The sequence below is a fragment of the Brachionichthys hirsutus genome, chromosome 8, assembly GCF_040956055.1.
Source record: "Brachionichthys hirsutus isolate HB-005 chromosome 8, CSIRO-AGI_Bhir_v1, whole genome shotgun sequence".
Classification (NCBI taxonomy): domain Eukaryota; kingdom Metazoa; phylum Chordata; class Actinopteri; order Lophiiformes; family Brachionichthyidae; genus Brachionichthys; species Brachionichthys hirsutus.
In genome coordinates, this window is record NC_090904.1 from 7,574,945 (window position 1) to 7,601,821 (window position 26,877).

A 26,877-nucleotide genomic window follows, 5' to 3' on the forward strand; every position below is an offset into this window, starting at 1 on the left:
GACAATACAGCATAGCGCCATCAAACGTGTATTCCTTTATAGCGCGCAGCATCGCAAACGCAACAACTTCGGAGCAGTCGAGTGATTTGCAGGGGGAGAACCAAAACTGGAACTTGTAATTTTTTTTTAATCATATTTGGTAATTTGGTTCTGTAGTTGTGCTCAGCTCTGCAGGATGTGTCCGTTCAGATGGAAAATGAAGCGGGCGACCTGCAGCTCCCTCCAGAAATCACATCACTTCATCTCCTGCAGATTCTGCTGCAGAGAGTCGAGGGGTTTTCCCTTTCACAAAAAAAAAGAGAAGAGGAGAAGAGGATGGATGGTGATTTCTCTCTCTCTCTCTCTCTCTCTCTTTCTCTCTCTCTCTCTCATACAGTGAGGTGTGCACGGTGACGCTGACGGGGCTGGAGACGTTACGCCGGGGTTCAGGTGTCCAGCTCGGAGCTGGGGCGGGATATTATTGTACATATAGAGTGTTTTTTTGTTTCCCCCCCACGCAAAGCTGAAGATGCCGGCGGACTGGAGGAGCCTGGTGCCCCCCACGAGCGGCGCCAGCCTCCTGCTCTGGATGCTCGTCGGCTTGAGCGAGGTGGCGATGGCAGGGTCCCAGCAAGGGATCCCACTGTCGGTGTGAGTGAGGAGCGCCGCTGCACAGAAATATCTCACGTGAAATGTATTCATTTGTTGCATTTCTCGAGGTTTAAATGTTGCGTGAAAATCGTTTCGGTCTCGTTCACCATTGTTTGCTCTTCTTTTAACCAAAAGCAGTTCAACAATCGCTGAATTTCTGCACCTCTGTGATTTTTTTTTTTTTTAATGACGCTTCTTGATTATTGACCAAAATCACAGTATATACCTTTGTGTTGAATTCAGGTGAGGTCTGCGGTTAACTTGGACTCCAGTTTAAATAAGCGTTCATTGTGTGATTCTGAAATAAACTGGACTTTAATGTTTAGAGCTCATAAACGTTGAAAGAAAAATTTCAGCTGATATTTTATTAGAATTTTTTTATGTATTTAATGCATTATTCTAATTCGGATATAGCTTTAGAAGTGTTATTAATGTTATTATTATCTGCAGATATTCACAACAATGAACTAAAAATGAATCTTTTTTTTTTTTTTATTGTAGCACCTGAAACTGCTAAATCATAAAACTTTTTACATGAGTCAGCTTTTTTTTTTTTTTTACAGGATTTTGATTTTTAATTAGACTGCCGAAAAATTAAGACGTAAACCCGAAAGCAAATGAGATGTAAATGCTGATTCCTGCAGTTTATAGATCAAATTTTTATAGATAAAAATATATATATATAAAACATTACAAGCCATCATCTGCCAGAAGAGTGAAGGTCAGGGACGCTGGGCCTTGGCATCAATCTTTTGACTGCTGGTGTCAGAAATAAATCTCTAATAAAAAAGGCCGCTGAGGAGATATTGAAGGTATTGAACAGCAGCTTGAGCATGGAGAAGAGCGGTGATGTCATCTTCAGTGAGGAGATCATTCAATCAGCTCTGAACTTATTTGTCACTGCTGCTCAAACTCATATCATTTGTTTTAAATGTTCCAAATTCTTTGTGTTTACACTTGAAAAATAACTTCAAGGTGAATTTCATATTAATAATCCACTAGCCTTTCTGTGTATTTCTTGTTATATACATTTTCCAGAAATACATGCCAGACTAAAATGCTCATTTGTCTTGTTGTGTTCTAGTGTAAAACTCTGGGCCTCAGCGTTTGGTGGAGAAATTAAGTCCATTTCTGCTAAATATTCTGGATCCCAGCTGCTGCAGAAGGTATATCCTTATCTCCCAGTCCTCGAGTGTAAATGCATTTCTGTTTGTCTGATGTCCAAGCATTATTTGCTGAAATTTTGTACTTTCACTACAAAGGCTGCAGAGACATTTTTGTGTCTCAACTGAATGCGGATGCGTTATTTTAGGGGAGGCTCAGGTGCGTTTGGCAGAGAAGGAGCTCCATGTTTGTCTGTGTGAACTGTGAGAGAGAGAGTTTGGAATGGCCCATTAACTACAGATGTCCTTTCTGGAGTCAAGAGTTTTAACCTCTGTATATGAATGCGACAAGGGGACAAATTGAATTGGTGTGCTTGGGGGTGCAGAGAAGATGTAAGGCTTATCGTATGATGAGCAGGTGTAAGCTATGAGGACCCGGTGCAGTACATATAATTTTGGGAGCAGTGCATGCCAAAGGTGAGATTCAGGGTCAGGCCTCCGTTGGTCAGAGTTGAGTCATGTGGATGAATGGCGACTTATCCCTCCACAGGCCTTATGGTTCATCTGAGATTCATAAATAGATGTTTCAAAGGTTGCATAAAGGCAAGGAAACCTCAATGAAGTGTTTAATCCTGAGTTTAAAGGTGCAGTTCCTCTAAATAAGCATGCAGGACTGAAAAAGGAAAGAAATGAAGGCAATGTTTTACACTTTTAAAACATGGCCAAAAACTGCACATGACATAAAATCTAAATGTATTTTGATGTTTTAAAAAAAAATTAAAGATCAGCTCTGCATGACAATTTTATATTTGTTTATTTCAAAGAATTACACAATACTGTTGACCACGTGTATGCTTTTATTTAACAAACTGTGTTTATGATTGCATTATATGAAAATAAATGTTATGGAAACTAATTGTAAAAAAATCTTTGTGCAGCTGTGCAGACATTAATCATACAGTTCTGTGTCTGTCAAAAGATTCACGACAAAATATGAATTTAAACAATGCAGCCATGAAAAGATCAGTAGAAGAGAAAATCGGATGGGTTTTATATCTACGTATCTACTTATCTTACAATCTGCATATGTACAATAAGTTACCTACAGTTCAGAAAATAACAAATAAAGAGCAATTTGAATAGGTTTGTGGTGAGGTTTCAAAATGAATCATGTTTCATTGAGAGGTTCTTTACATACGCAGCATGGATTCGCTTGTTGACTTACGGAATGCCGGAGATGTCTTTAGTAAGACATCTTATGCAAATGTCCAGAAAATGAAATTGAATCAATTATTCTCTCATAACTGTATTGCGTTGTGTGGCAGTTGTGTTTATTTTGGACTGCATGTTTTTCCAGTTGAACACGCTTTTCCACTTTATTCACTCATCTCATCGATGTCGGTCCGCAGAGACTCCTTTTACAGTCCACGTCCTTCTGTAGTTAATTCTCTGCGTTTGGCCCATCCTCACTATCTTAGGAGCTGTGGGCTATCACAGCGCCCCGTCCTGGGACAAACTCCAGCTCTGAGGCCACCGCCTCAATCAAGGTCAACAGCAGGATGAATCCTAAAACCACAGCTGCTTGTCTGTGGGAGGAAAGCTTAGCAGCCAGAGGCGTTCCACGCAAACACGGGGAGAGCGTTCAGACTGCGTTCAGGAAGCGGCTCCAGGGTCAAAACCAAGGACCTCTGTGCACTGAGGTGACAGCTCCTTAACATAAGATGTCGATTTTAGTTCATGTGTGCTGCAAGCTTGCATTTGTTCCCATATACTGTATGCATTTCGTCTTTGTTCCAAATCATTTTTGCAGTGTGCTCTGCAGATTTATTTTTATGTGTGTGTAACCACTTTGCTCGTGTTCCCGCTCATGGAGGCATTGCTGGGCTGAGCCGGTCAGCACAAAGCAGTGGGCCGTGAAGGAGCTGATGGGTCGTTAGAGGCTGGTCTTTAAGTCTGATCATCAGATGCTTTAATGGTGAATTACGCCATTTTACCAAGATTCCTGCACAGGAGGAAACATGCGAACATGCGGTCCTACATGCTCATGGAAGGCTGGCCTCATTCTAATCAATATCCACGATCAGTGCTTTTGATGGATGGGGCTTAACCTCCTCTTGATGACCGGGGTAGTGTGAGGAGGGGGGGGACTGTGGGAAGGGGTGAGGGACACAGGGTGCTGAGGCGAGGAGGACAGGCGTGAAATGAACTGTTCTGCTCCGCTGCGAACCCACACTTCCTTTCAGTAGGTAATTTGTCGCATCGTGTACTGGTGTGTGTGTGTGTGTGTGTGTGTGTGTGTGTGTGTGTGTGTGTGTGTGTGTGTGTGTTCAAACATAGACTATGAGCCTTACATGGCTCCTGTTTATGTAGGGTTACCTGGAGTGTGTGAGAAGATCAGGTTTTTGTTTTTCCATGACACACGTTTGTGGGTGTGTGTGTGTGTGTGTGTGCGTGCGTGCCAGGCAGGTGTGGCATTATGTAATGTTGTATTCCTCCGAGCTGTGGCGGGCTTTGTTCTGTGCCACTGGAGGTCCTGTGCATCCAGCAGAATCAGCATTACGTGAGCTGTAGTTCATTATCCAGAACCGCCCAAGCTTGACACGTTATTATCTTTCTTCTGTGCTTTGACTCCATTTCAATTACCCTCTTATCATGCATAGCCTTCAGACACAGCCCCCCCGCCCCGGCCACCCAACATGGACATCTCAAGCCAATCAGGGAGACAGAGGCAAGCCGGGGCAGCCAATGACTGAGACAGGATAAAGGCTATCAATCATTCTGTGTCGCAAGAGGGTTTTATCAACCGTTCATCTGCCATGGATGCTTCTTGTCAGCCAACATGTGACGGTTTCTACGTCTTGTTTAACAATTCCCAACCTCTGAGGAGTGAAGCAGCAAAACAACAGGGCGCTAAAATGGTGCAGGACGAGCAAACATTACAGACAATGTCAAGAAGGAAATAAAACGTGATTTCTGTGGATGGTTTTATAAGATTTTTAGTTTTACTTTCACTCTATCAATGTCATGCATCAAATGTCATTTATGATTACTTTCAGAAATACAAAGAGTTTGTGAAGTCAGTTAGAGTGGAAGAGATCGATGGTGTGAAACTGGTCAAAAACCTGGCTGTGAAGATGGAAGAAGTGTTCCGGAAAAAGGCCGAGGCCACCAGGGTAGGTACAATAAATACGTGTTTGTGTTGTTATTTTCATGTATTTTAGGAGGATGGACCGTACATTTTTTGATTATAGTTTATCTACATAGAATTCATATTACACAAAACATGTTTATGTATTTCATGGTTGACACACTGCCTAGAGGAAATGTGTGTCCCAACCCATTTGGTAATCAGGCACATTAGATGAGATAAATGATTGGCAACTTGCTAGTTCCTGCAGTTTGTTATTGTAATTTTAGAATGGCAGTATATTAGTAGAAATATAGTCCATCATTGTTGTAAATTTGGAACACAGTGCTGTTCTCTTCATGACTTACTGTAGTGCATATTTTCAGTATGTGTATCCCGTGTTTAATTGAAGCTGGCGGTGGTGGCGGTGGCGGCTGATGACTCGGATGAGGCTAATTAGATAATGCAGCTGCAGGAATCTAACTGGGTGGTGATGGTGGACGGTCTGCACTCTGCAGCATGAAAGAATAAAGGGTAGATTGAATTAAGTCACTTTGTTATTGGATAAATCTAATCAATTTAAATCCCCAACAAATTAAGAGTAAATAACAGGAAGTATATGAGATTAAAATATGTGAAAGAGAAAGTCTTCTCAGAGCGCCGTTAATAATAAATTACTGATAAAAATATTAGTGTTGGATATTAATAATCTTCTTTGATTATTAATATTAGTGGTTTGCATTTTCCTGATGTTTTATTACTTTAACAAAAATATCACAGTGGCAATGGGCGGATCAACTTGTTGCCACTTTTCACATGCTTCACCATGATGCTCCACGTTTAGCAGCACATTTAAATAATAATGTTCACTTAAAGTGGTGTAATCACGTTATTTATCAAATGAATGTTCAGCTATTTATGATATTGATACAGCAGAATATACTGCTTAATTTAAAAAAAGTAAAGTAAAGTGCTTTACAGTAAATTTCATACAATCACTGGAACTAATCTTGTTAAAACCACACCGAAATGTTCGAGATGAAACCTGCATGTGAGAGATCAGAAATATAATCTCACATGTCATTTATTAAATGTCGGTTCTGAGCCGCAGCGCAGGGGAGTGTGGGCCCATTGTGGATCCGCGCGTCGTGGAGACTGCTGGGAAATGATAACGTTTATCTCCCCCCAAGCCGCGTCCCGTGTGCGACATGTCCAATTGCACCCAAGGGATAACGCTTAATTTCAATTCAACATAATGAAGTGGTTTTTTTTTTAATGTGTTTAATTAATACAAATAAAAAAAATCGCCCATAAAATTTAGAACGGAACAGGAGCGACAAATCTTAAACGTTTGCACCAATTTGTGAAGCCAGTTTAATACAAACGACGAGTAGTGGTGAAGGTGAGGAGGGGACCGCTGCAGGTGCGCCTCATCAGAGGAAAGTCATTCGTGGTTCTAGAAGAATTCACCAAATCTGAATCTATTTCTTGTTTCCTTTTTTTTATTCGATAAATGCTGACGAGTAAAAAAAAAAAAAAACAACAGGAGGGAGGTCAAATGAGTTTAACCAGAGTCAACGCTGAAGCCCGGGTTGTGTTTACGCAGCAGTTATTTCTGACGCGCGTGACAGGTGATAATTACCTGGGCTCTGACGGCGGGACACAACGACAGATCCTAAATGCACGTTTCTCCAGAAACACGCGTCCACGTCCGGAAGCGAGTTTTATTATTATTACACCAGAGATCGCTGCTTTCGGAACGCAGCGTGGAATCGCGCTCCAATCTGCCTCCATCAATCATTCCGCTGCGGCGCTCCGCAAAAATACTGACGCAGATTTTATGCGGATCGTCGCTTTTAGAATGGCAAAATGTAAAAGGAGAAACACCCGACACACACACAGCAAACAGAAATTGGACGGATGCCGATTTTTGAGATTACTTTTAAATTGTTTTGATCATGGCCTCCTTCAGAGGAAACGAGGGGACATTTGAAAATAATAGGGATTGTCATTTTTAGGATGGAAGTTTCCAGAGCTCTTGTAGTAAATACCAATGTGTACTAAAATGTGTCGTTTGCATGCTATTTGAAACTTGTTCTATTTTGTGAGGACATGTGGCCTAAACCCGCATGCGTCATGGGTTGCTTTCCTCTTCTTTCAGCGGCTCGTGGAGGCAGCGGAAGAAGCGCACCGTCAGCACGAGGAGAATCCAGAACTGCAGGTAAGAAGAAATAAATACATTCTAAAATGTTATTGCTATTAATAAATGTTGGTTTCCCTGCCTGTCGGCTCTTTGTCTGGCCATACATGCAGGTTGCTTCAACTTTTACTCGTTTTTCATTGGATGCTTTCGTTTAATCCTGAAACTCTTCATTACTGAGCGGCCCAGTGCGCTCATCTTCCTCAGAGGGTCTGCAGAGGGAATGCAGCATTGCTGTCATCTCTCTCTCTCTCTCTCTCTCTCTCTCTCTCTCTCTCTCCCTCTCCCTCCATCTCGTGGACAAAGATAGATGAAAGTCTTTTTGGCGGCGCATTGTTTCACTGATTCTAGATTGGAAACCCACCGGAGCAACAAAACACTGAAATGATGGCAGCACTTAATAGAAGCATTTACATTATGTGAATACACGGTGGTCGCCTTGTTCCCGTTTCTCTGTTGTTCACACAGAAGACAGGCGCATCGTGCAGACAGCAGTTTTAATTTCATAAAATGTGTGTTAAATGTATAAAAAAAAATATTACACAAAAATTCATATTTATGCACACTTTTGAGATTTGAACCTATTTTCATTTGCTGACATATTTTACCAAACTGAAGTCGCATCTTAAAAGCCATACAAAATAAGTAAACTCAATATCCACCGATGATAGCGCTGTGCTTTAATGATGCGGCTCTGTGGCGTTATTTAGCCAACCTCGCCTCCCCTGACACCACCCATTTTTCATGCACCATTTCACTGACCACAATGCGATAAGCCGGCTGCTCTTATCTCAGCTGCTTCTTGTCAGGATGCTCAGGATGTTTTGCGTTAACCCCAAGTGGTCCCGATTTCAAAAGTGTGGATCGGGTCTCACCATGCTGCAGAAAATCAACTCTGCTTCATGAATTGTATTTGGTGTAATGTGTCTTTTGGTTTATTGTTTTATTATAGAACTTTCATTGTAGTTCTCAATATCTGTGCATCTATTTTTTTTAAATAAACAAGACAAAAATGAGTTTAAGAGAATTTTCTTACTGTCCTTTTTGAACATCACAGAAATTGGATTTTATGCCAAAACACTTGAGCCAAAAGGGCCTTTAGAGTGAGGAGTGATTTCCTCGATGTGCAGAGAGAGCGGCTGATACACTGACTGACAGTTTTTGATGATCGCATATTACTTTAACATCCTGAAGCTGAACCGAAGACATGGCCATAAATTTGTGTTAAAACACCAACATGAATAAACGTTCTAAAGAGAAGCAAAGAGACACCAGAGCTGATGTTGCAGTATGTCAGCGCTGCCCGTGATGTGTTGCAGAGATAGCCGAAGGTCGCATACTAACCAGTCGACCCCTCCTCTATAGTTTCACTCGGGTGAAACACAAGCAGGAAGTTAAAGAAGTTTCACAAGCTCTGTTGTTCTTTCATCAATTGAATACAAAATGTCAAGAAAGAAAATGCCTCATGCTCCCCTTTTTTCCTTATTAAAAATGAAAAACATTTAAAATTATTTTTACATGGCCACCTTTGATTTGGAATAAACACAAATGTTATCATAAATCCTGCTCAAAAGATGAGTGTATTCTGGTTGTCTCTCCGCTTCTGTCAGCCTTTCATGCTTTCTCATCATAAAGATCATCATCAGAGCTGCTGTAAATCAGCTCTGCCCACATGTCACAGTCTCCCGGTTTGAACATCGTTTCTTTCAACGCGTTGATTTACCGCTGGCACCTTTTGGCTCTTTGAAGCTGCGCCGTGAGGATGCACTTATAAAGCCTATTGCTGCCTGTCCTACCCAGCTGTTATAGAGTCTGGTGACCCAGCAGCCTGTAACAGAGGGCAGAACTCTGCAGTAGGCTAACAGCTTTACCTGCAGTGGTGTAAGAGTCGGTGGGGCATCTCGGGGGGAGGAAGGGGGGGCGGGCTGCAGCAGCAGGAGCATCCCATGGCCTGCTGTACAGTAAAAAACATTGTGGTTAGCGCATCGCTCTACGAGTTCTGCTGAGGATGCACGTTTCTCTCTCCTGCTGCTCCCCTTACGCAGCCTCCCTCCCTCTCTCCCTCCCTCCCTCTCTCTCTCCGCCACCGGAGCTCGTCAGAGAGCTGCTCAGGCGTGGTATGAGCTGTCAGGGGCTGCTTGATGGTGATGGCTGTGTGGCCTCCCCCTAGTGTGATGCTGTAGAGTTTATCACACATCTGCCTCTCCCTCCCTTCACTTATCCCCTCCCTCTCTTTCCCTGTAAGGACCACAGGCCACTGAGAGTTGCTCAGACAGGATGAGGGAGTCTTTCTTCTGCAGCAGGCAGTGAAGGACAGGACAGAGAGAGGACAGACTTTTCACTGCCAGTCGTTAGAGCTCAGAAAAACTAACATGTTTTATGCACCTTTACGCACACTATGGTATTTGAAACTAACCAAACAAAATCCCCCAAAAGCGTTGCCAGCACATCGGACAAACAACAGCGCGCCCAATTCACCTAAATTGCACGTTTTTGGAGGTTGGTGGGAAATGGAGAATACCCACGCGTACAACATTCAAACTGGGCACAGATAGGATTTGTACAGCGCTAACCACTACACCACCGTGCCACCCCAAAATTCTCAGAGGATGCGGGCGTTGATCCCACCACCTCCCGCACGCCAAACAAGCACTCTACCATCTGAGCTAATCCCCCGAACTCAGTGCTCGGAAAACATCTTTAGACAATAAGCATCAATGGAGTGGGACTAATATTTATTGTAGTCCCCCCCACCCTCCATCATTAAAATAACCCCCTCCTGTGTGAGGCTTAGAGAGGAAATAAAGAAACATGACCAGGATTGTAACACTGCTTTTTTTGGCATGATGACGGCAGACAGTCCACATGACATCTGCTCAGCGTGAACGAGTGCTGCTACACACTGTATCAGTGCATCCATGCCAGCTTTGGGTGCCCAAGGGACAGCCGCAGATTACGCAGGACATCCTTCACAGAGCCTGACTGAAGAGGGTGTCATGAGCCGGTTGTGTCGGTCCACGAGGAGGAAGATTACCGCTGCGATCAATACTGATGGAGACACTATTATGTAACATTTTATATAATCTATGAGTCACCTGAAAAATCTATGCTGCTTATGTTTTTGCTACTGATCAGATTGCAATAATCATTAAAAGTAGATAAGAAAAAATAATTTTGTCTCTCCGTGTGATAAAAATACTGTCGTTTGAAGTTCATTATCATTCGAGTTCTATTTTTGGGGGGGACTTAGCATAATGTGGATGATGGCTGCAGGCCTCTCTCTTAGCATTCTCCGTTTCTTCTTTTTCAGTATGAATACTTTAATGCTGTGCTGATCAACGAGGTGGATGAGATGGGTAATAATGTGGAGCTCGGAGGAGAGTTCCTCCTGGAGCCCAACGACCATTTCAACAACCTGTCGGTCAACCTGAGCCTCAGCGTGGTGCAGGTGCCCACCAACATGTACAACAAAGGTGAGCGTGCGGCCTGTGGCCTTCTGCAGGATGCGCTGAGCGGCGCCTGGAGAAGAGAGGGACGAAAACAAGCCGTGAAAATGGGACGGATCGTTGTCACGGATCGGGCGAAGTGTTTGCTCAGATCGATAGAAGTGCAGCTATTAAAGGGAAGCGACTGCAGACCTCTCAGTGAGAACAGAAAGACGGTGGGGGGTGTCATACGGGGGCTGTTCAGTGGCTTCATGTCTTATAGCTCGGCTTTGTATCACCGGCTTGGCTTTTGTTCAGTGATAATGGACTGCCCCATACTCTGTCAAAGCAAGGCTCATCCAGCAGGAGGGGGGGTGCAGGATTTAGTCACAGTCATTATGTCTCCTTTAGGGGGGGGGGTCAATACTGGGCAAAGGTCAGCTGTGGCCTCTGTCATGATCACCATTTAATTCACTTGCATCTCTCTCTCTCTCTCTCTCTCTCTCTCTCTTCCCTCTATGTGTCTCTGCCCTCGTCGTCCTCAGATCCTGACATAGTGAACGGAGTTTATTGGTCCGAGGCGCTCAATAAAGTATTTGTGGATAATTTTGAAAGAGACCCGACATTGATCTGGCAGTACTTTGGGAGCGCCAAGGGTTTCTTCAGGCAATACCCCGGTGAGTGCTTTCACCACGTTGTCCTGTTTCACCATCGGGTGTGTTTGTGTCAGGGAAAGCAAGGCCCGTCTCGAGGGAGCCATCAGCCATCACTACGGGGGGGCAGATCAGAACTAACGATTTAGAATTACTAAAAGGGTAATTTGGCTAATGTTGTAATTTTACACACCATCAGAGAGGATGCATAAGATAGAGAGACTGTAATTAATCAGGATTTGTGGGAGTGGGCCAACAGTCACGCTGAAGAACAAGCTCACTGGATCTGGGAAGTAATGATTACACAAATGAATCTCGAACCTTTCCTAGAAAAGAAGCGCTTTCTTGAACCATTTATTTTTAAAAGCTTTATACACAAAATAAATGTGTCTAATTTATAAATATGATGGATTCTGATTAAAGATTAAGTCAATACTGAATCAATCAATTAAATTAATAGAAATACCACCAAATAAATGGCTTTAAATCTCAAGTATTTAAGCTAAAAATATATTATTATTATATTTTTTGACATTGTGATTGGCCTCATGATGACTGTGAGGTTCAGAATCAGAATCAGAATCAGAATCAGTTTATTGACATTGTCACAACGCATTACATGTTCTCTTTATTGATATTCTACTCTCTTTCCCAGGAGTGAAGTGGCACCCAGATGAACATGGTGTCATTGGCTTTGACTGTAGGAACAGGAAGTGGTAAGTCTCTGCATATAGATAGACCAAATGTGCGACTGTTTTAATGTTGCATCACAGTGTCTGGTGTTGCAACGCAGTCAAGGGATTTAAATATGCACAGCTCAATTTATGTCCAAATTCAAGATCATTTGTAAACAAAGTTGTGTGTTTCTATATTCCTTGATTGTATTGATTTTCTTACTCTTCTCTCATTATTGCAACACTTACACCAACAAATGTGATTTAATTAATCTCTTACCTCCCAGGTACATTCAGGCAGCGACGTCTCCCAAGGATGTTGTAATCTTAGTAGATGTGAGTGGAAGCATGAAGGGACTGAGACTTACTATTGCCAGACAGACGGTCTCCTCCATATTAGATACACTTGGGGATGACGACTTCTTCAACATCATTGCAGTAGGTTTTTGTTGGACTTAAATCTCACCTTTTCTCATTGTTCCTGTATATGTCTGTGCATCCCCTCAGATTAATCCTTTATTTTAATAATGACAATTCTGTTGAGTGCTTCAGAGCAGTCGAGCTGAACGTTCCATGTGTCTCCTCAGTATAACCAGGAGATCCACTATGTGGAGCCTTGTCTGAACGGTACGCTGGTTCGAGCTGACCGAACCAATAAAGACGTGAGTTGTGCAGAGCTGATCACGTCAGGTTGAATTTGGGTGATTAATGCTCAAGACGTGTCTTCGCCACATCTGTCTTTATCCTCTAGCATTTCCGCGAACATCTGGACAAGCTGTTTGCCAAAGGGATCGGGCTGCTGGGCGAAGCTCTCGCAGGAGCATTCACAATCCTGAATGACGTAAGTTCGGGAACAGTGGAAGCTCTTTGCATAAAGCTGTTCTGAAACGGTCCCTGTCACTTCCATGAGGACGCTGTGCAAACTTAAGTCTTTAAATATAACATAAGAACTAAAGAGATTTCTATGGCTTCCTGTTTGTTTTTCTACAACATTGGGGAAAACCTTTTATTTACAAGCTTCACCAGTTTTTAGTGACAGAAAGAGTGCGACACTTTGTTGTGTTTCAGTTCATCATGAAAGGTTGAGTCAAGTATTTTTAGGCATTTGTGTGGTGCATCGTTCGTGGAATCGCTCCAGTGCCGTCTCTGTTCACAGACGCATCTATTCTGAAGTATGATTAATGGCTGTAATTAATGTCAATGATTAATGCCATGGCTGATTGGAGCACAAAGCTGATAAGACCAGGACCCGCGCTGCCCTCTTCTTATCTCACCATTTTCAGGCGAGCTTTGGCAGTGCTGTTGAAACTGAGGGACTACAGCTTTTGTCAGATTAATTAAAGCACTGCAATGAATATGGTAATCAGGTAACCAGTATCCCCCGCAGTTACACCACTGCCCAGTGTGAGAAGTCAGCATGTAGCCTAACAGAAACTATATAAAAGAAAATTCATAAGAGCATGGAGAGAGCTTTACCAGCTTCACTCCCAGCTTGTGTTAGCTGCAGGAGTGATTTAAAACACACACACACACACACACATAAATAGAGAATCACAATTATAACCTGCGCCTAGGTGAGGCGGAGGTTATGTTATCGCGGTGTTTGTCTGTCTGTCTGTCTGTAAATTACAACATTAATAATGGCTCAATTCCATTGATCTGCTTTCATTGCAGGCCTTCATATTGTACATGCTGACTCAGTGACATTGTTCAGCCTTCTGCAGCACAGAGCTGCTGAATCATTGACTAAATGTCTGCTGCAAAATGAACTTGTGTCAAAAAGACAATAATATTTAAATGAAGCAGCGCTCAAATATTATAGAATGTTGCCTTACTCTTCTCAGAGAAATCCTCGCGACACACTTTTTGTCTCTATTTTCATCAGAATGAACTTTTTTTTTCTACTTTTTTCTGTAAAAGGTAATTTAACCTTCTAAGACACCTAATAAATGCTGTCACTGCGGTGGAACCGTTTTCAGACATGATCATGCTTTGTGTAATACCTGTCATACATCATACAGGTGTGTTGGCTGAGCTGTGAGGGCCTCCTGATTCATGCGATCCTACAGAGCTTTCATCCTGTGATCCTGTCGATATGTGATCCTCCTTTTGTCCACATTCACTCCATTACAAGTCAATAAACAACTTAATTACTGCGATGCATCTCCTGGAATCAGACTAACGCGTGCCGCACTCTTCAGCTTTATTTACAAAGACATTATCTGTGTGGCTGCAGAGCGGCCCTCACAGATATCACATACAGTGGGAACAGTTTTGCTGTGTTTGCTTAATACCTAAATAACTTAACTTACCAGTTCTTGATTGATCTGAGTATCACAGAGCAATGCAAGAATTCATTCCTGCCTGTTGCCATCACAATGTGCAACTGTCAACACATCTTTGAATCTGTATATAGTTATAATGTGTATATTTTGAGCATGTCTATTGTTCTATAACCTGATGATTCAGGCATATATTATTTTGAGTCTTCTTAGAATATTGCTTTTTATCTGTGACTGGATAAACTGGAACAAGCCCACATTTCCCTTTGGGGATCAATCAAGTATTGTGCTTCTGATTCTAATTCTGATTGTGACGTGTGTATTTCTGTCTCTGCAGTTCAATCGGACCGGCCGTGGCAGCGTATGCAGCCAGGCTATCATGCTTGTGACCGATGGGGCGACCGAAATGTACGACGATGTCTTTGAGAAGTACAACTGGCCGGAGAGAAAGGCGAGTTTCTTGACCTTCTTTTCTCTCCTCTCTGCCGCACCATGTTTAATTTTCATACTTGTAATTTTTCTGACATTTTTGCATACTCTGCGCTTCATCTGGCGAGAATGCGAGTAAGCCTCGGCTTTAATGCGTTATGCCGAGTGCCGTGCCTTTCTTATCGTTTGGAGGAATTGGTTGCTTACTTCATTATAGCTCGTAACTCTTATGTTAATGCATATCGGCACGATTTTCAATGTGTATCCTCAGTATATGGGAATATTTCCCTCAAGTAGGAAAAAAAAGGCATGGAAAATTGAAAGATTTCAAGGGCAGCGCATGTATAAGCACCCCCCATTCATCTCTCTCTCTCTCTCTCTCTCTCTAACGCACACACACACATGCACACTGTTATGCTTTCTTCCTCTATACTTCTTCCTGGATTTGTCTTTTGTTTTCTTCCGTTTTTTGAGACCTAAATGCAACTGTAATGAAATGGACCGCTGTGCGACTCACAAAGCAATAAAAACAACAGCTCAGAGGCTTTTGTTCTGTCCGATCAAGTGTGTTGGCAGGGGACAGGGCAGTATTTGGCAGGCTACCCCACCCCCTGCATACACCCCGAGGGCTGCTATATGGCATTCAGCAGTGTTTTCTATACACTTTATGCTTAGCAAAGCATCTGGAGCCAATGAGCCATGCAGGTTTGGTAAAGCATTCTCACAGTGTAAGGACAGTGGAAAAGTGGCCCAAAACCAAACACACAGCAAAAAGAAGAATTTCACCTTGGAGGGTGGAAACGCAAAGAAATCCAAATCTTGCTGCGGCAAAAAAAGGACAAAGATGAACGGGAGAAAATGTAAAGACTGGAGGGAGCCGGGTGGAGTTAAATGATCATTGATTGCTCATCAGGATGTAAAAAGATGCAGCGACCTCCTCTACAAGAGCGATAGTCAGGACAGGAAGATAAAGTGCAGCAGAGATAAATCCCGTTCCGTGTCTCACTAATCCATCCATCTCTAAAAGTGTCAACAACTATGTGTCCCCTGCACAGGTGCGAATATTTCCTTACCTGATTGGACGAGAGTCTGCGTTTGCTGATAACCTCAAATGGATGGCTTGTGCCAACAAAGGTTTGAGACTTTTGAATGAACATTCTGAAATCGGCTTCATGTCCGTGGTGAATATATATAGTAGTTTCTGTAGACTGTGTGACTGAGGCAGACAAAGTGTGGGTAGTCTGCTGGTTTGGCCATGACACGTGTGTTTTCATGTGTAAGTACCAGCTCAGACTTTTTTTTTTTTGCCAAGAGGCAATGAAGTGGCACTTGAGAGGGGCCAGAGGTCAATCCACTCTCATTCTTCTTCCTGTCAAAGTGTCTCCCCGTCAGCTGCTCGCTACCGATGGCTCCCACGTGTCAGCGCTACAGATGAGTGGCCGCTGGACGGGAACTTTACAACCAGGAAAACGGATCACAGATTAGCTCTGGTCAAAATACTGTAAAGGAGCAAAACGTAGTGGAAACACAGATGAGTTCAGTCTTTAAAGAAATCTGCTCTACGGCATGATTGCAGATCATATCTTCACATTGCTGCCGTCCTAGAGCTGTGGCAGGACTCGGATTACAACGCGTGTAGTCCACCTATACGTTTGTATACAGTGTAAGACTGCTGTGGAAGATGTGTCCGATGTTCCTTTATGCTCATTCTAGGATACTTCAGCCAGATCTCTACCTTAGCAGATGTTCAGGAGAACGTAATGAGGTATCTCCACGTCATGAGCCGCCCAAAGGTCATTGACCACGAGCACGACACAGTGTGGACCGAAGCTTACGTGGACAGTGCTGTAAGTTTGTTTCTCATCTTATTGTGAGCAGCTCTGTTTTATCCATCTTTGTACTGTACAGTCAGTGAACGTACTGTTTGTATGTGTGTGTGTCTTTGTGCTGCTGGAATGATTATGACTCAGTATGAGCTTCATTAATCTGCATGGATGCCCCCCCCCCATATTGTGCATACTCATTGATGTGATCTTAATGTGTCTTCTCTTTCATTTTAGCTTTCCCAGGCTCACAAGGTAAATATCTTTATGAGGTTTGATTCTAAGGTGGAATATTGTTTGATTTATTTGTTGTCTTAATATAAGAGAATCATGAGATATTTACTCAGAAAGACATTACACGGAAAGATTTTTTACAAACTTTTAATTAAATACAGTGGAACCTCGGTTCACGGATTCAATCAATTCATTGACTCATTCCATGACCCGAAAAAAATATATATATATATCCCATTTAAATGAATGTAAATCCAGTTAATCCGTTATCCAGCTCCAGAAGCCCTTGTTTAAAACCTTTTTATGCGTTTATGTGTGTTGAAAATATAGAAATATTGTACTTTTGTAAAGTATGAAATGCATGAGCATGCACATGCTAACACACACAAACACACGCACTCACACATACACACACACAATGGATGGGAGGTTGTCCTCTGGATGTGTGCTCTTGTATCTCAGCCTCAGACACACCATTCATCATTCTGTGGATCATTGCATTTTATCTCCTAAAGCCCATAATAACACTGACAGTGGAGGGAAGAGCAAGAAAGAGAGAGAGAATGAGAAGAGAGAGGTGGAGGTGTGTGTGTGTGGGGGGGGGGGGGGGTCCCATTCATTGTGTGTTCTGATGAGTTTAGGGACCCACCATTCTTCATTTTGTCATGCTAGCCAGTACACACTGCTGTCCACAACTTTTATGCATGCACATACACGAATGAAGCCACACATAAGCACGCACACACACAAACACACACGAGATGGAGATGAGGGAATAGCAGACCTACTTTGACAGTGCTCATGTGCTCATTTAATCCAGCCTTCGCTAATATCAGTCTCTGGAGCTGTTAGACTCAAACGGTCGAGGTTTGACAACAGAAGGTTTTGGATCTTTTAGATTCTGTCTGATTCTGCAGGACCATTATTCATATTCCTTTGCATGTGTTTTGTATCCTACTTAGATCTTTGTCTGACTACCGTACTCATGGAGTTCTAATGCCATCATTCCCTTCTCAGTCTCCCGCTGTTTCCTATTCACTTTAATTTCCTGATATTAAGTTGCATCATTATGGATATGTTGTCTCACAATGATTCGCTCCTCTTATACCAAAGCTGTATTTTTGTAATGATTAATATGTGTTTAGAAGTTGTTTTTTCACAAATGATTTAATTGATGAGTTTAGTTTAAGAATGCATTTATTGTTTAAAAAAAATTCCATAGCAGCTGCATTTTCTTTTGAAAGTCACAAAAGTTCAGTTTGTCTAAACCCTGAATACAATAATAATCAGCGCAATAAATGTGCAACTGTGTTGGTCATTGTTCTGATGTAGGACAGCTTAAGTAGCTGTAAATGGTCTGTAGGCATAAAAATGATATGAAGTATATTTTTCTCTCTATTTGTTACCCTGATCAGAAAATACGCTGAGCCTGTCAGTGGAGTTTATTCTGCTAAAAAAGCATTAAATTCTCCTTTCAGATGAATGAGAAATCCGGCCCCAGTCTGACGACTACAGTTGCCATGCCTGTCTTCAGCACAAAGAATGAAACGGTGAGTGTCAGATATTTATATCCTCTAGAGTAGACCTAAGGCATAGTTTGGCTTGAGATCAGATTATATGTGCAAAAAACGAAACAAATGAGTTGCAGAATTTTTCATTGTTATTTACATATATAAAATCTCATAACTAATGTTACCACCCTCTGGATGGGATCTGCATTTAGACCTTTAAACTGCCTTAGTGAAGTGATTAGCTACCATCGATTAGCTGTAGCCGTAAAATGCTTTCTACACAGCTCAGCCTCATCCATCCATTGTCGATGCTCAAACATGTACTTTACTTTGACTTGAGGACTGGAATGACTGAACACTCGCGAGGTGTTCATTTGAAACTGTGTTAATGCGTTCTGAATCTATTCATGCAGAAGAACCAGGGGATTCTGTTGGGGGTGGTAGGAACAGACATCCCTCTGCAGGAGCTGATGAAGCTCATCCCCAAACATATGGTACAGTCAGCTGTTCTTGTACTTTTGCTTTAGAAATACTCTGGATGTGTCTCACGTGTAGCATTTTGTGTCTGCAGCTGGGAATCCATGGATACGCGTTTGCGATCACAAACAACGGCTACATCCTGACACACCCAGACCTGAGGCCTTTGGTAACTCCGTTTATTAACACTGCTTTTCCTTCAGTCTCGCAGCATTCCCTCAATTTGCCCTGTTTTTTTCTTTGTGTTTTGTGGAAATGATGACTTTAACGCCTCCATTAACAAATGCACACAGTGGCTAACGTGTTACCTGGGTAGGAGGCTTAGAGGGCTCGTATAGTCTGTAATCCCCACCTTTTCCTTTGATGTATGCATGCAGGGATAAAGGCCACTGATAGGGCTGACTGGCCTGAGATTTCCCAGAGGTAACTTAACACTTGCTGGCAGAGACCACAGCCCCTGGCCCTGGGACCACTGGTTCCCCAGGAGCTATGGCTGTGCTGGTGGATCTGTGTGTGCCAGTGTTAGTGCTATTCCTCTCTGTGCAACTGTGTTTTTGTGCAATGGTCTGTTTTATTTTCTGTGTGTCTCTTTGTGGCTAAAACTGTGCTGTGGTTGTCGTCGTTGACTTTCATGTAGTACCAGCAGCAGAGTTTGGCATGTTCAGTTTGATGGATTAATGTTGAGCTGTTTGGTTGTAGATTAGAAAATTAGTCATCCTAATTCTACCTAATTTGCCCAACAGAATTCATTTCACAGATGGCTTGTTAAATAATTACACAGCAAAAACCTCCAGAACGAGGCTTTGCAATTAAGAGCACACAGAAAGTTAGCACTGACACACGCAACAGATCACAGTGGATACTTTCTTCTTCACGGATCTGTGACCCTGAGACAAGAAAGCTGGGATGCGCCGTAAAATGAAAGTAAGAACAGGAAGAAATGATTTGCAAATCCTTTTGGGATTTATTAAAAAGATATTTGGCAAACTGATAATCCAACACGTGTTTCCTCCTGTCCCAGCAGAAATCCAGAATGTTATGAGTGAATTTTTTAATGTCTTGGACGGGCAGGAAGAGAGATTTGAAATGTGTGAAAGATTTGGTCGCCATAATGTTGACGCCATCGACATCATAGCTGTCAGGACTAATGGTGCCTTCACAGATGTCTTAGTTACTCTGCTGTGGGCAGGTCCAGAGAAGCCACCAGGTTTCTAGATATTGTTTTTTACTTTGCTTTATTGTGTTTATAGCAACAAACTGGGTTTACTTGTTTACTGCAGTATTCCCTAGCAATATCTTTTTATATGATCCTGCCAGTTTTTAAATCAATACTATCTGAATAAATGTCATTACCGGTAGTTTTCAATGTCTTTAGGCCGTTAGTTGCTTATGAGCCAATAATAACATTAGATACTTGTATTACTAACAACTGTACATTAAGATGTACATTACTTTCATACAGTGGTGAACCTCACCTCACTCGTACTTGCTCAACCAGCTGACGATAATGTCCCCTCATACTCAATCATGACACTAATGTTCCTGTTTATCTGTGGGCATGTGGTTTTAGTACTTTCCACAACTTTTCCAGTTTTATGTTGCATCTGAATAAAGTCAGAATAAATTTATATTTATAAAACCATAAAATCAGTGAAGTGTATCAGGTTGAATATTTTACTATATTCAGATGAGAATATTTGGGAATATCTGGGAAAGGATTTGCAAATCAATTAATTCTGTTTATATTTCAATCTTTACACAAAGTCAGTGTTTTTATTAAGCGTCCATTTTAAATTGTGTGCTACATGCAGGTTCCCGTCGCATCAGACTAGCTTAGCAGACGTGTCAGTGCTGGCGCTTGAACGTTCGTCTCGAGGGACCATTTAATTGTGCACATTGTGCTCCTGTGTGCAGTACCAGGATGGCAAGAAGAGGAGGAAGCCCAACTACAGCAGCGTGGATCTCTCTGAAGTGGAGTGGGAGGACAAAGACGATACTGTACGTTTTAAACCCTTGGAAAATAGTGTTCAGTGCAAACCTATTGTGTCCAATACCAAACCTTTGCTATAGATGCAACCGACACAATGCCTTGATTTGTCCTTGTGACTGAATTCACCAGTTTGTGCAGTAAACAGGGATTATCGTGCAGCCTTTATATATTCTGTATACTGGTGGTGACATGTATGCTGGATCAGTGACTGACTGCCTCGACCTTCTCGCGTTTACGTGTATGTTATATCTTTTAGCTACGTAACGCCATGGTGAACAGAAAAACAGGGACTTTCTCTATGGAGGTGAAGAAGACCGTGGATCGAGGGGTGAGGCTGCAGTTGAAGACATTTGGTGTCCTTTTCTCCAGTGACGTTTCTCGCTTGTCTCGAGTCAAATCCATCCCCGTGCTTCTTTCCCTGTCTTTTAGAGACGTGTCCTGAAGATGCACAACGACTACTACTACACTGACATCAAAGGAACTCCATTTAGGTGCAGCAGAAGATTTGCTGCTTTGCTTCGATGATTTTATGTCGGTTACGGTTTAACATGTACTCGCTGGTTGTTGTCTCCTCTGCTTGTGTCTCCAGCGTTGGGGTGGCCCTCTCCAGAGGTCATGGAAAGTACTTCTTTAGAGGAAATGTATCAGTGGATGCAGGTATTTAGCGCCACTTACTTTATGTAAAAAGCCTGAATAAGAACTTTGTCCTGTTTGTTTTTTGGACTGCTTCTTGCATCTGTCTTCCCAGACTGGCATTGCTGAAGCGTTACTGACCTGTGTTTTTCAGGGCTCCGTGATCTGGAACAGCCAGATGTCGCCCTGGCAGATGAATGGTAACACTGGGGTTATGGCAGTGGGCACTCATGCATTATGTAGGTTATCCTTCTGCGTTCCATCGGGGATTTTGAGGCCTGTGATGTAACAGCGGTTCTCCGTCTGGATTGCAGGACGTACTGCAACACTGAGGAGCAGCACGAGCACCGTCACCTGTCTCAAATTCAAGCCATCAAGCTCTTCATGGCAGGCCGCAGACCCCACCTGAAATGTAAGAGACATCTGAGTCAGATTCATTCGCCACCGGGGTTATCAAAGTGGGAGAAAATGACAAGTGCATTTGTCGATCAGGTCTTTAATCTGGTTTGTTGTCACTAATGCTGCAGGTGACAGAGAACTGATCCAGGAAGTGTTGTTTGATGCTGTTGTCACTGCGCCACTGGAAGCTTACTGGACTGGGCTGGCCCTCAACAAGTCAGAGTAAGAACATTTTAAAAATCAAATTAAAAAAAATAAAAAAATAAAAACCATGATACAAAGCATGATGGATGAAGAAGAACTCTTTACCATTAATCACCCCTTATTTTTAAGCATTTCTTTAATTTAAAAAAATTACTGAAAAGCTCAAACATACACTGAACGCAGTTTTGGTTGCTTCAATCAATTGTTCCACCTAAAAGTATATCCTTTCTTAAAGCACTTTCCCTCTTCAAACTCCCCTTGGACGCACTTTGTGCTCGTCTTTAGGTGCAGTGATGAAGGAGGATGTATTCTACTTAAAGACAGTGACAGTAGATGTACTTTATTTCAACTCTCCTCCTCATGAAGACTCATATTATTTTCAGCTGAATACTGTGTACAGTTTGGCGGCCCCTCAAGGGGCAAGCCGAAAGTACATTAGTGAATATTATGTACAGTTCAGTTTTGCACTGAAAGAGGACTGAAGGATTTGCTCCACATTTTAACAACAGGAACTCAGACAAAGGCGTCGAGATCGCGTTCCTGGGTACTCGCACCGGCCTGTCGAGAACAAACCTGTTTGTATCTCCCGACCACCTCTCCAATCAGTACGTGTCACCGCTCAATGCTTCTCTAATCACTACTTACAGCCAGAGGTGCAACTGTGATTGTGCTTGACAAATCTAATCGCTTGCTCCTCACCTCAGCTTCACTCCGTGTCCTTCCTCAGAGACTTTCTGACAGCAGAGGACAAGGAGGGTGTGTTCAATGCCGATCACTTCCCTCTGTGGTATAAGAGAGCAGCGGAGCAAGTCCCCGGCACATTTGTCTACTCCATCCCCATCAGCACAGGTATGCAGAGCCAAGACAGAGACAGGACGGCTCAGGTGTGCTTTGAATTAAGGTCCTTGATGTTGCACAAAGCTAAACTAGTCTAATGCTCCATTATCCTTTGCATCTTTCATTCTACAAGCTTCTTTCCTTCTACGAGCCTCAGTCTCCATGACATTCTCCACCTTTCCTCTATTAATAAGGAGTGCAAACACTCAAGTATTGGCACCTATTTGCACCTATTTGGGATTAATTGGGGTCGAGTAGTTATGGGAAGCCCTCTGATTGGACTCTGTTATTGTGAAGTAATGGGCTGAGCTGCAGTTTGAGTCTCTTGAACCTGCTAGCTGAGTAAAAAAGCACCATCTAGTGAGCAGAAAGTGCATTCTGATCAGCTCACTTCATGCTCTTCTCTCGCTGCCTAGCTTTAGAAAATAAAAGTGTGGTTTTGGCGAGCACAGCCATTCAGCTCCTTGATGACAGAAAGTCTCCGATTGTTGCAGGTAAAGACCGCTAAAACAATCTGTGTGCACGTTTAGACGTCGTGCAGTCTCTTATGTGATTGGTCTGGTTCTCAGCTGTAGGCATCCAGATGAAGCTGGAGTTCTTTCAGAGGAAGTTCTGGACGGCCTGTAGACAGGTACCCTGTGTGTTTCTGCTACTACAGTACAATAAAACGAGCTCCTAGGAGTGAGACTAAAGTATTGATGTTTTGTGCTCAGTGTACGGCGCTGGACGGAAAATGTAGCATCAGCTGTGATAGCGAGGTAAAAACCATCGCATAACTCTGGGGCTCAATTGGGCTGTTCTTCCCCACTGTGATAAAACCATCCATTCACTCACCCTTTTACAGGACGTTAACTGTTATCTTGTTGACAACAATGGCTTCATTCTCGTCACAGAGGAACAATCTCAGGTACTGTGTGCAGATTTGCATGATCTCTAAGCAAAAAAGCTGTAATGATGGGAAAACCTAAACGTCGGTGAAGCTTTTGAACTAGGACATTGTACTGATTTGCTTACTTGCTCCGCTCTCACATCCACTGCCTCTTTGTGCCTGTGCGCTGTGACACGCCTTCTCTCTCAGACAGGGCTCTTCTTTGGAGAGGTGGAAGGTGCTGTCATGAACAAACTTCTCCAAATGGGGTCCTTCAAAAGGTCAGAGACGCAGCATTTCTGCCAGCGCTGCACTTATTACTGACACTGAGGTTATGTGAGGACTTATGGCGTCTACTTCAACTTTCACTGCGCCGTTTGCTCTGCAGGATCACCCTGTATGACTATCAGGCTCTTTGCAGAGAGTACGCTGGGAGCAGCGACAGCGCACGCATATTAACAGATGTAAGTTTCCAGACATCCAAGGGGTCGTTTTTAACATCAGCAGACACTTACCTCAGACATTAACACTAATTGAAAATTGTTTGAACATTAATACACTGTAAAAATACAAAGACTGACTTGGGAAACAAACATTTAGGCATTAATCACTAATATTATACTCTTCTATCTCTCTCTCGTTCAGCCCTTCTCCATTGTTAGGTGGCTCCTGACTGAACTCGTCATGTAAGAATAATGCAAACAACATTTAGAAGTATATCTCATATTGGCCATTAATTGTCAAATTAATGTCAAATATTTATGACATATAATAAGTTCTTCCATGCTGTTACCTGTTAACATGGGTACATTTTCATTGTGGTGCTCTAAGGGTAATAGATGTTGTCAGTTGTCATTCACTATTTAATCCATGTTTTCACCGATACTCATTATACTTTCCTTAACTCATGCTACTTGCTTTTATCTTTGTCTTTAGCTTCCTGCTGGAATTTAACCTGTACAGCTGGTGGAACGTCGATCTGTCGGTTAAAGGTACCGGTAAATGAAATGTTTGCAGGCATGTCATTGTGAGTCAGTGGGAGAGAGAGAGAGAGAGAGAGAGACATGTGAGGTGAGTCCAGGTGAGGTGCATGTTGGTTATGGTGCGGTGCGGTCAGATGTACTGTAGAACTTGCCGAACCTGTTTTCCTTTGCCATTTTTAGCGTCTGCAGTTTAACCAACCTGTTTTGTTTCCTATTCAGCTCAGAGGCCTCGGGGTAAAACCATGATGGTGCCGTGCGATACAGAATATCCTGCCTTTGTGTCTGAACGCACCATCAAAGAAACAACAGGAAACATCGATTGTGAAGCCTGTGTCAGGTATAGCTTTCCACCCGCCTGTTATCAGGCTGTTGCTCTCAATCGATCAGCATTTTAATTCCAGTTTCTGTCTCTCTTTGGGATGTAGATCTTTTGTCATACAGCAGATTCCCAGCAGCAACCTCTTCATGGTTGTTGTGGACAATAAGTGTGACTGCAGCGGCGCTCCCCCAGTAACAATGGATCCCATTGAGATTATGTATATCCTTTCAAAGATTTGATATGTGGACACTTTTTAATCTCATGATTCGTTTGATCATAATTATTTTTAAGTTGCCCCACCGAAGTTGTGAGTGTTCGCCATGATTATGCGTTTATACCCTTGACGCCTGTGAACACAACGAGTCACTGAAATGTGACAGATTGAAGTTTCAGAAAGACAGAAAGAAGCCTGAATCGTGCCATCCTTTCCACCCCGAGGTATGAGAATCTTTTCTGTGTCTATTCAAGCTGAGTGAAGTCAGTGAAGTTGTACAAAACATAAACAACAAGGGTGTGCAGACCTCCGCCGAGCAGCCCATTCCCCTCATAAATAGATTTACACCGTCCACATGGTGATCTGGATCATCATCAAATGCGCAATCGGCCAAAACGCAAGTGTAGCCCCATTTATGGAACAAAATCTAGTATCCGCAATCTGGATCTGATCTGGATGGAATTCGGTGGTAAGGTAGAAATCCCCACGCTTCATGATTGTGTCAAATTCCATAAACATCGGTCAATAAATAACCGAGATACTGAAGAACAAATCTTGAAGCTCCATTTACTCCACTGTTAATGAAAATTTAATCTGGATCATCGCCAAAATGTAATCATCTGTTCCTGGTAACAGTCCCAAAACAGTCTCAAAATTCCATCAACATCTTTCTAACTTTTTGAGGTATGTCACAGTCAGACAGACAGACAGACAGACAGAACCTTGACAGAGGTAATTAGAATTTAAATGACCTAATTAAGTTACAGCTCTCCACCAAGAAATAGTTGCACTTTGGCTTTTGTCTGATTTGGAAGAAGAGAAAAAGCTATATAAACTGATAGCAATTTAAACTGAGAAGAGGCCGGTAAATCATCCACTGTGGCTCGGTGAGCTGCAATAAAACATTAAACAACAAATAACAGTAACTTCATTTTAGGAGTTTATAAATGTCACAACCAAAGGCTCTAAATACCACAGATCGTCCAATAAGAGGCATTGATCATTAATCGAATCCGGTGGAGGAAGTATTGGACCTCTAACTCCCAAAGAAAGTTTACAATGAACCCCAAATGGTTTTTTTACAAATATCCATGCAGCTACATGTGTAAAGATGCTGAACATGCTCGGGCGTGCTGTGAAACGAGTGATTGGCATCGTGGTTGATCTTTTGACTCGGTTAGCTGTCCGATCATGTAGCCATTCATGTTTCCTGTCATCTGCAGGAAAACGCCATGGAGTGCGGTTCAGCAACACGGCCGTCCATCGCTCTGACAGCAGCTCTGCTTCCTCTGATATCAGCGATGATCAGCAGGTGACCGGGCACCACTAAGGAGCAATCCAACAAGATGCTTAAAACCACATTGTGAACACGGCCAGTCAGAAATGAATTTGCTCATAAAAGGCAGCACACTAATTTATATAGCACAGAGACAACACATCCATTAACGCAGAAACAATACACTTTATTATGTGGGAAAAGGAAAATGAGAATGAAGCGAATGCTTGGTGAGTTTGCTCACATCACTGACAATTTGACACAGTGTCCTAAATGTGTGTAAAATGAAATAATATTAAATGAAGAATGGCATCAGTGAAAAAGTCTTAAGTCTGTGGAATGTAAAATGCTGCTTGGTCTGATAACAATGCAGAGCGGTCTGTAATTTTGGCGGTAAATTGATAACAATTGACGATGCTGTCATAGATTTCTTTATTTAGATATTATCAGTTGTTTTTGGAACCAGATTCTTTAAAAAAAGGTTAGTAATAATAAGATGGAGAAAGAAAACTATGTTTAAAGTTGCTTTATTCTGCCAGATTTTCCTTGTTTTAAAGTAGAAGAAATCAGACGAGCTGAAGATGCA

General features: G+C 42.4%; 1 protein-coding gene across 1 annotated transcript; it reads left to right on the forward strand.

Moving 5' to 3' along the window:
* The first annotated feature begins 562 nt into the window (after positions 1-562).
* On the forward strand, positions 563-26,331 carry cacna2d3 (calcium channel, voltage dependent, alpha2/delta subunit 3). Its single transcript, XM_068742191.1, has 39 exons — positions 563-630; positions 1,715-1,796; positions 3,212-3,433; positions 4,790-4,906; positions 7,022-7,081; positions 10,371-10,533; positions 11,031-11,162; positions 11,794-11,854; positions 12,100-12,250; positions 12,400-12,474; positions 12,564-12,653; positions 14,432-14,545; positions 15,579-15,657; positions 16,237-16,370; positions 16,584-16,601; positions 18,059-18,130; positions 18,505-18,585; positions 18,663-18,737; positions 20,483-20,566; positions 20,815-20,886; positions 20,988-21,049; positions 21,148-21,215; positions 21,346-21,391; positions 21,506-21,603; positions 21,719-21,812; positions 22,304-22,399; positions 22,522-22,643; positions 23,048-23,125; positions 23,201-23,262; positions 23,345-23,389; positions 23,476-23,538; positions 23,710-23,780; positions 23,888-23,963; positions 24,145-24,185; positions 24,436-24,491; positions 24,702-24,819; positions 24,908-25,020; positions 25,157-25,239; positions 26,239-26,331. The coding sequence occupies exons 1-39, from the start codon at positions 569-571 to the stop codon at positions 26,329-26,331; spliced, it is 3,429 nt and encodes a 1,142-aa protein (XP_068598292.1). The 5' UTR covers positions 563-568.
* The last annotated feature ends 546 nt before the right edge of the window (positions 26,332-26,877 follow it).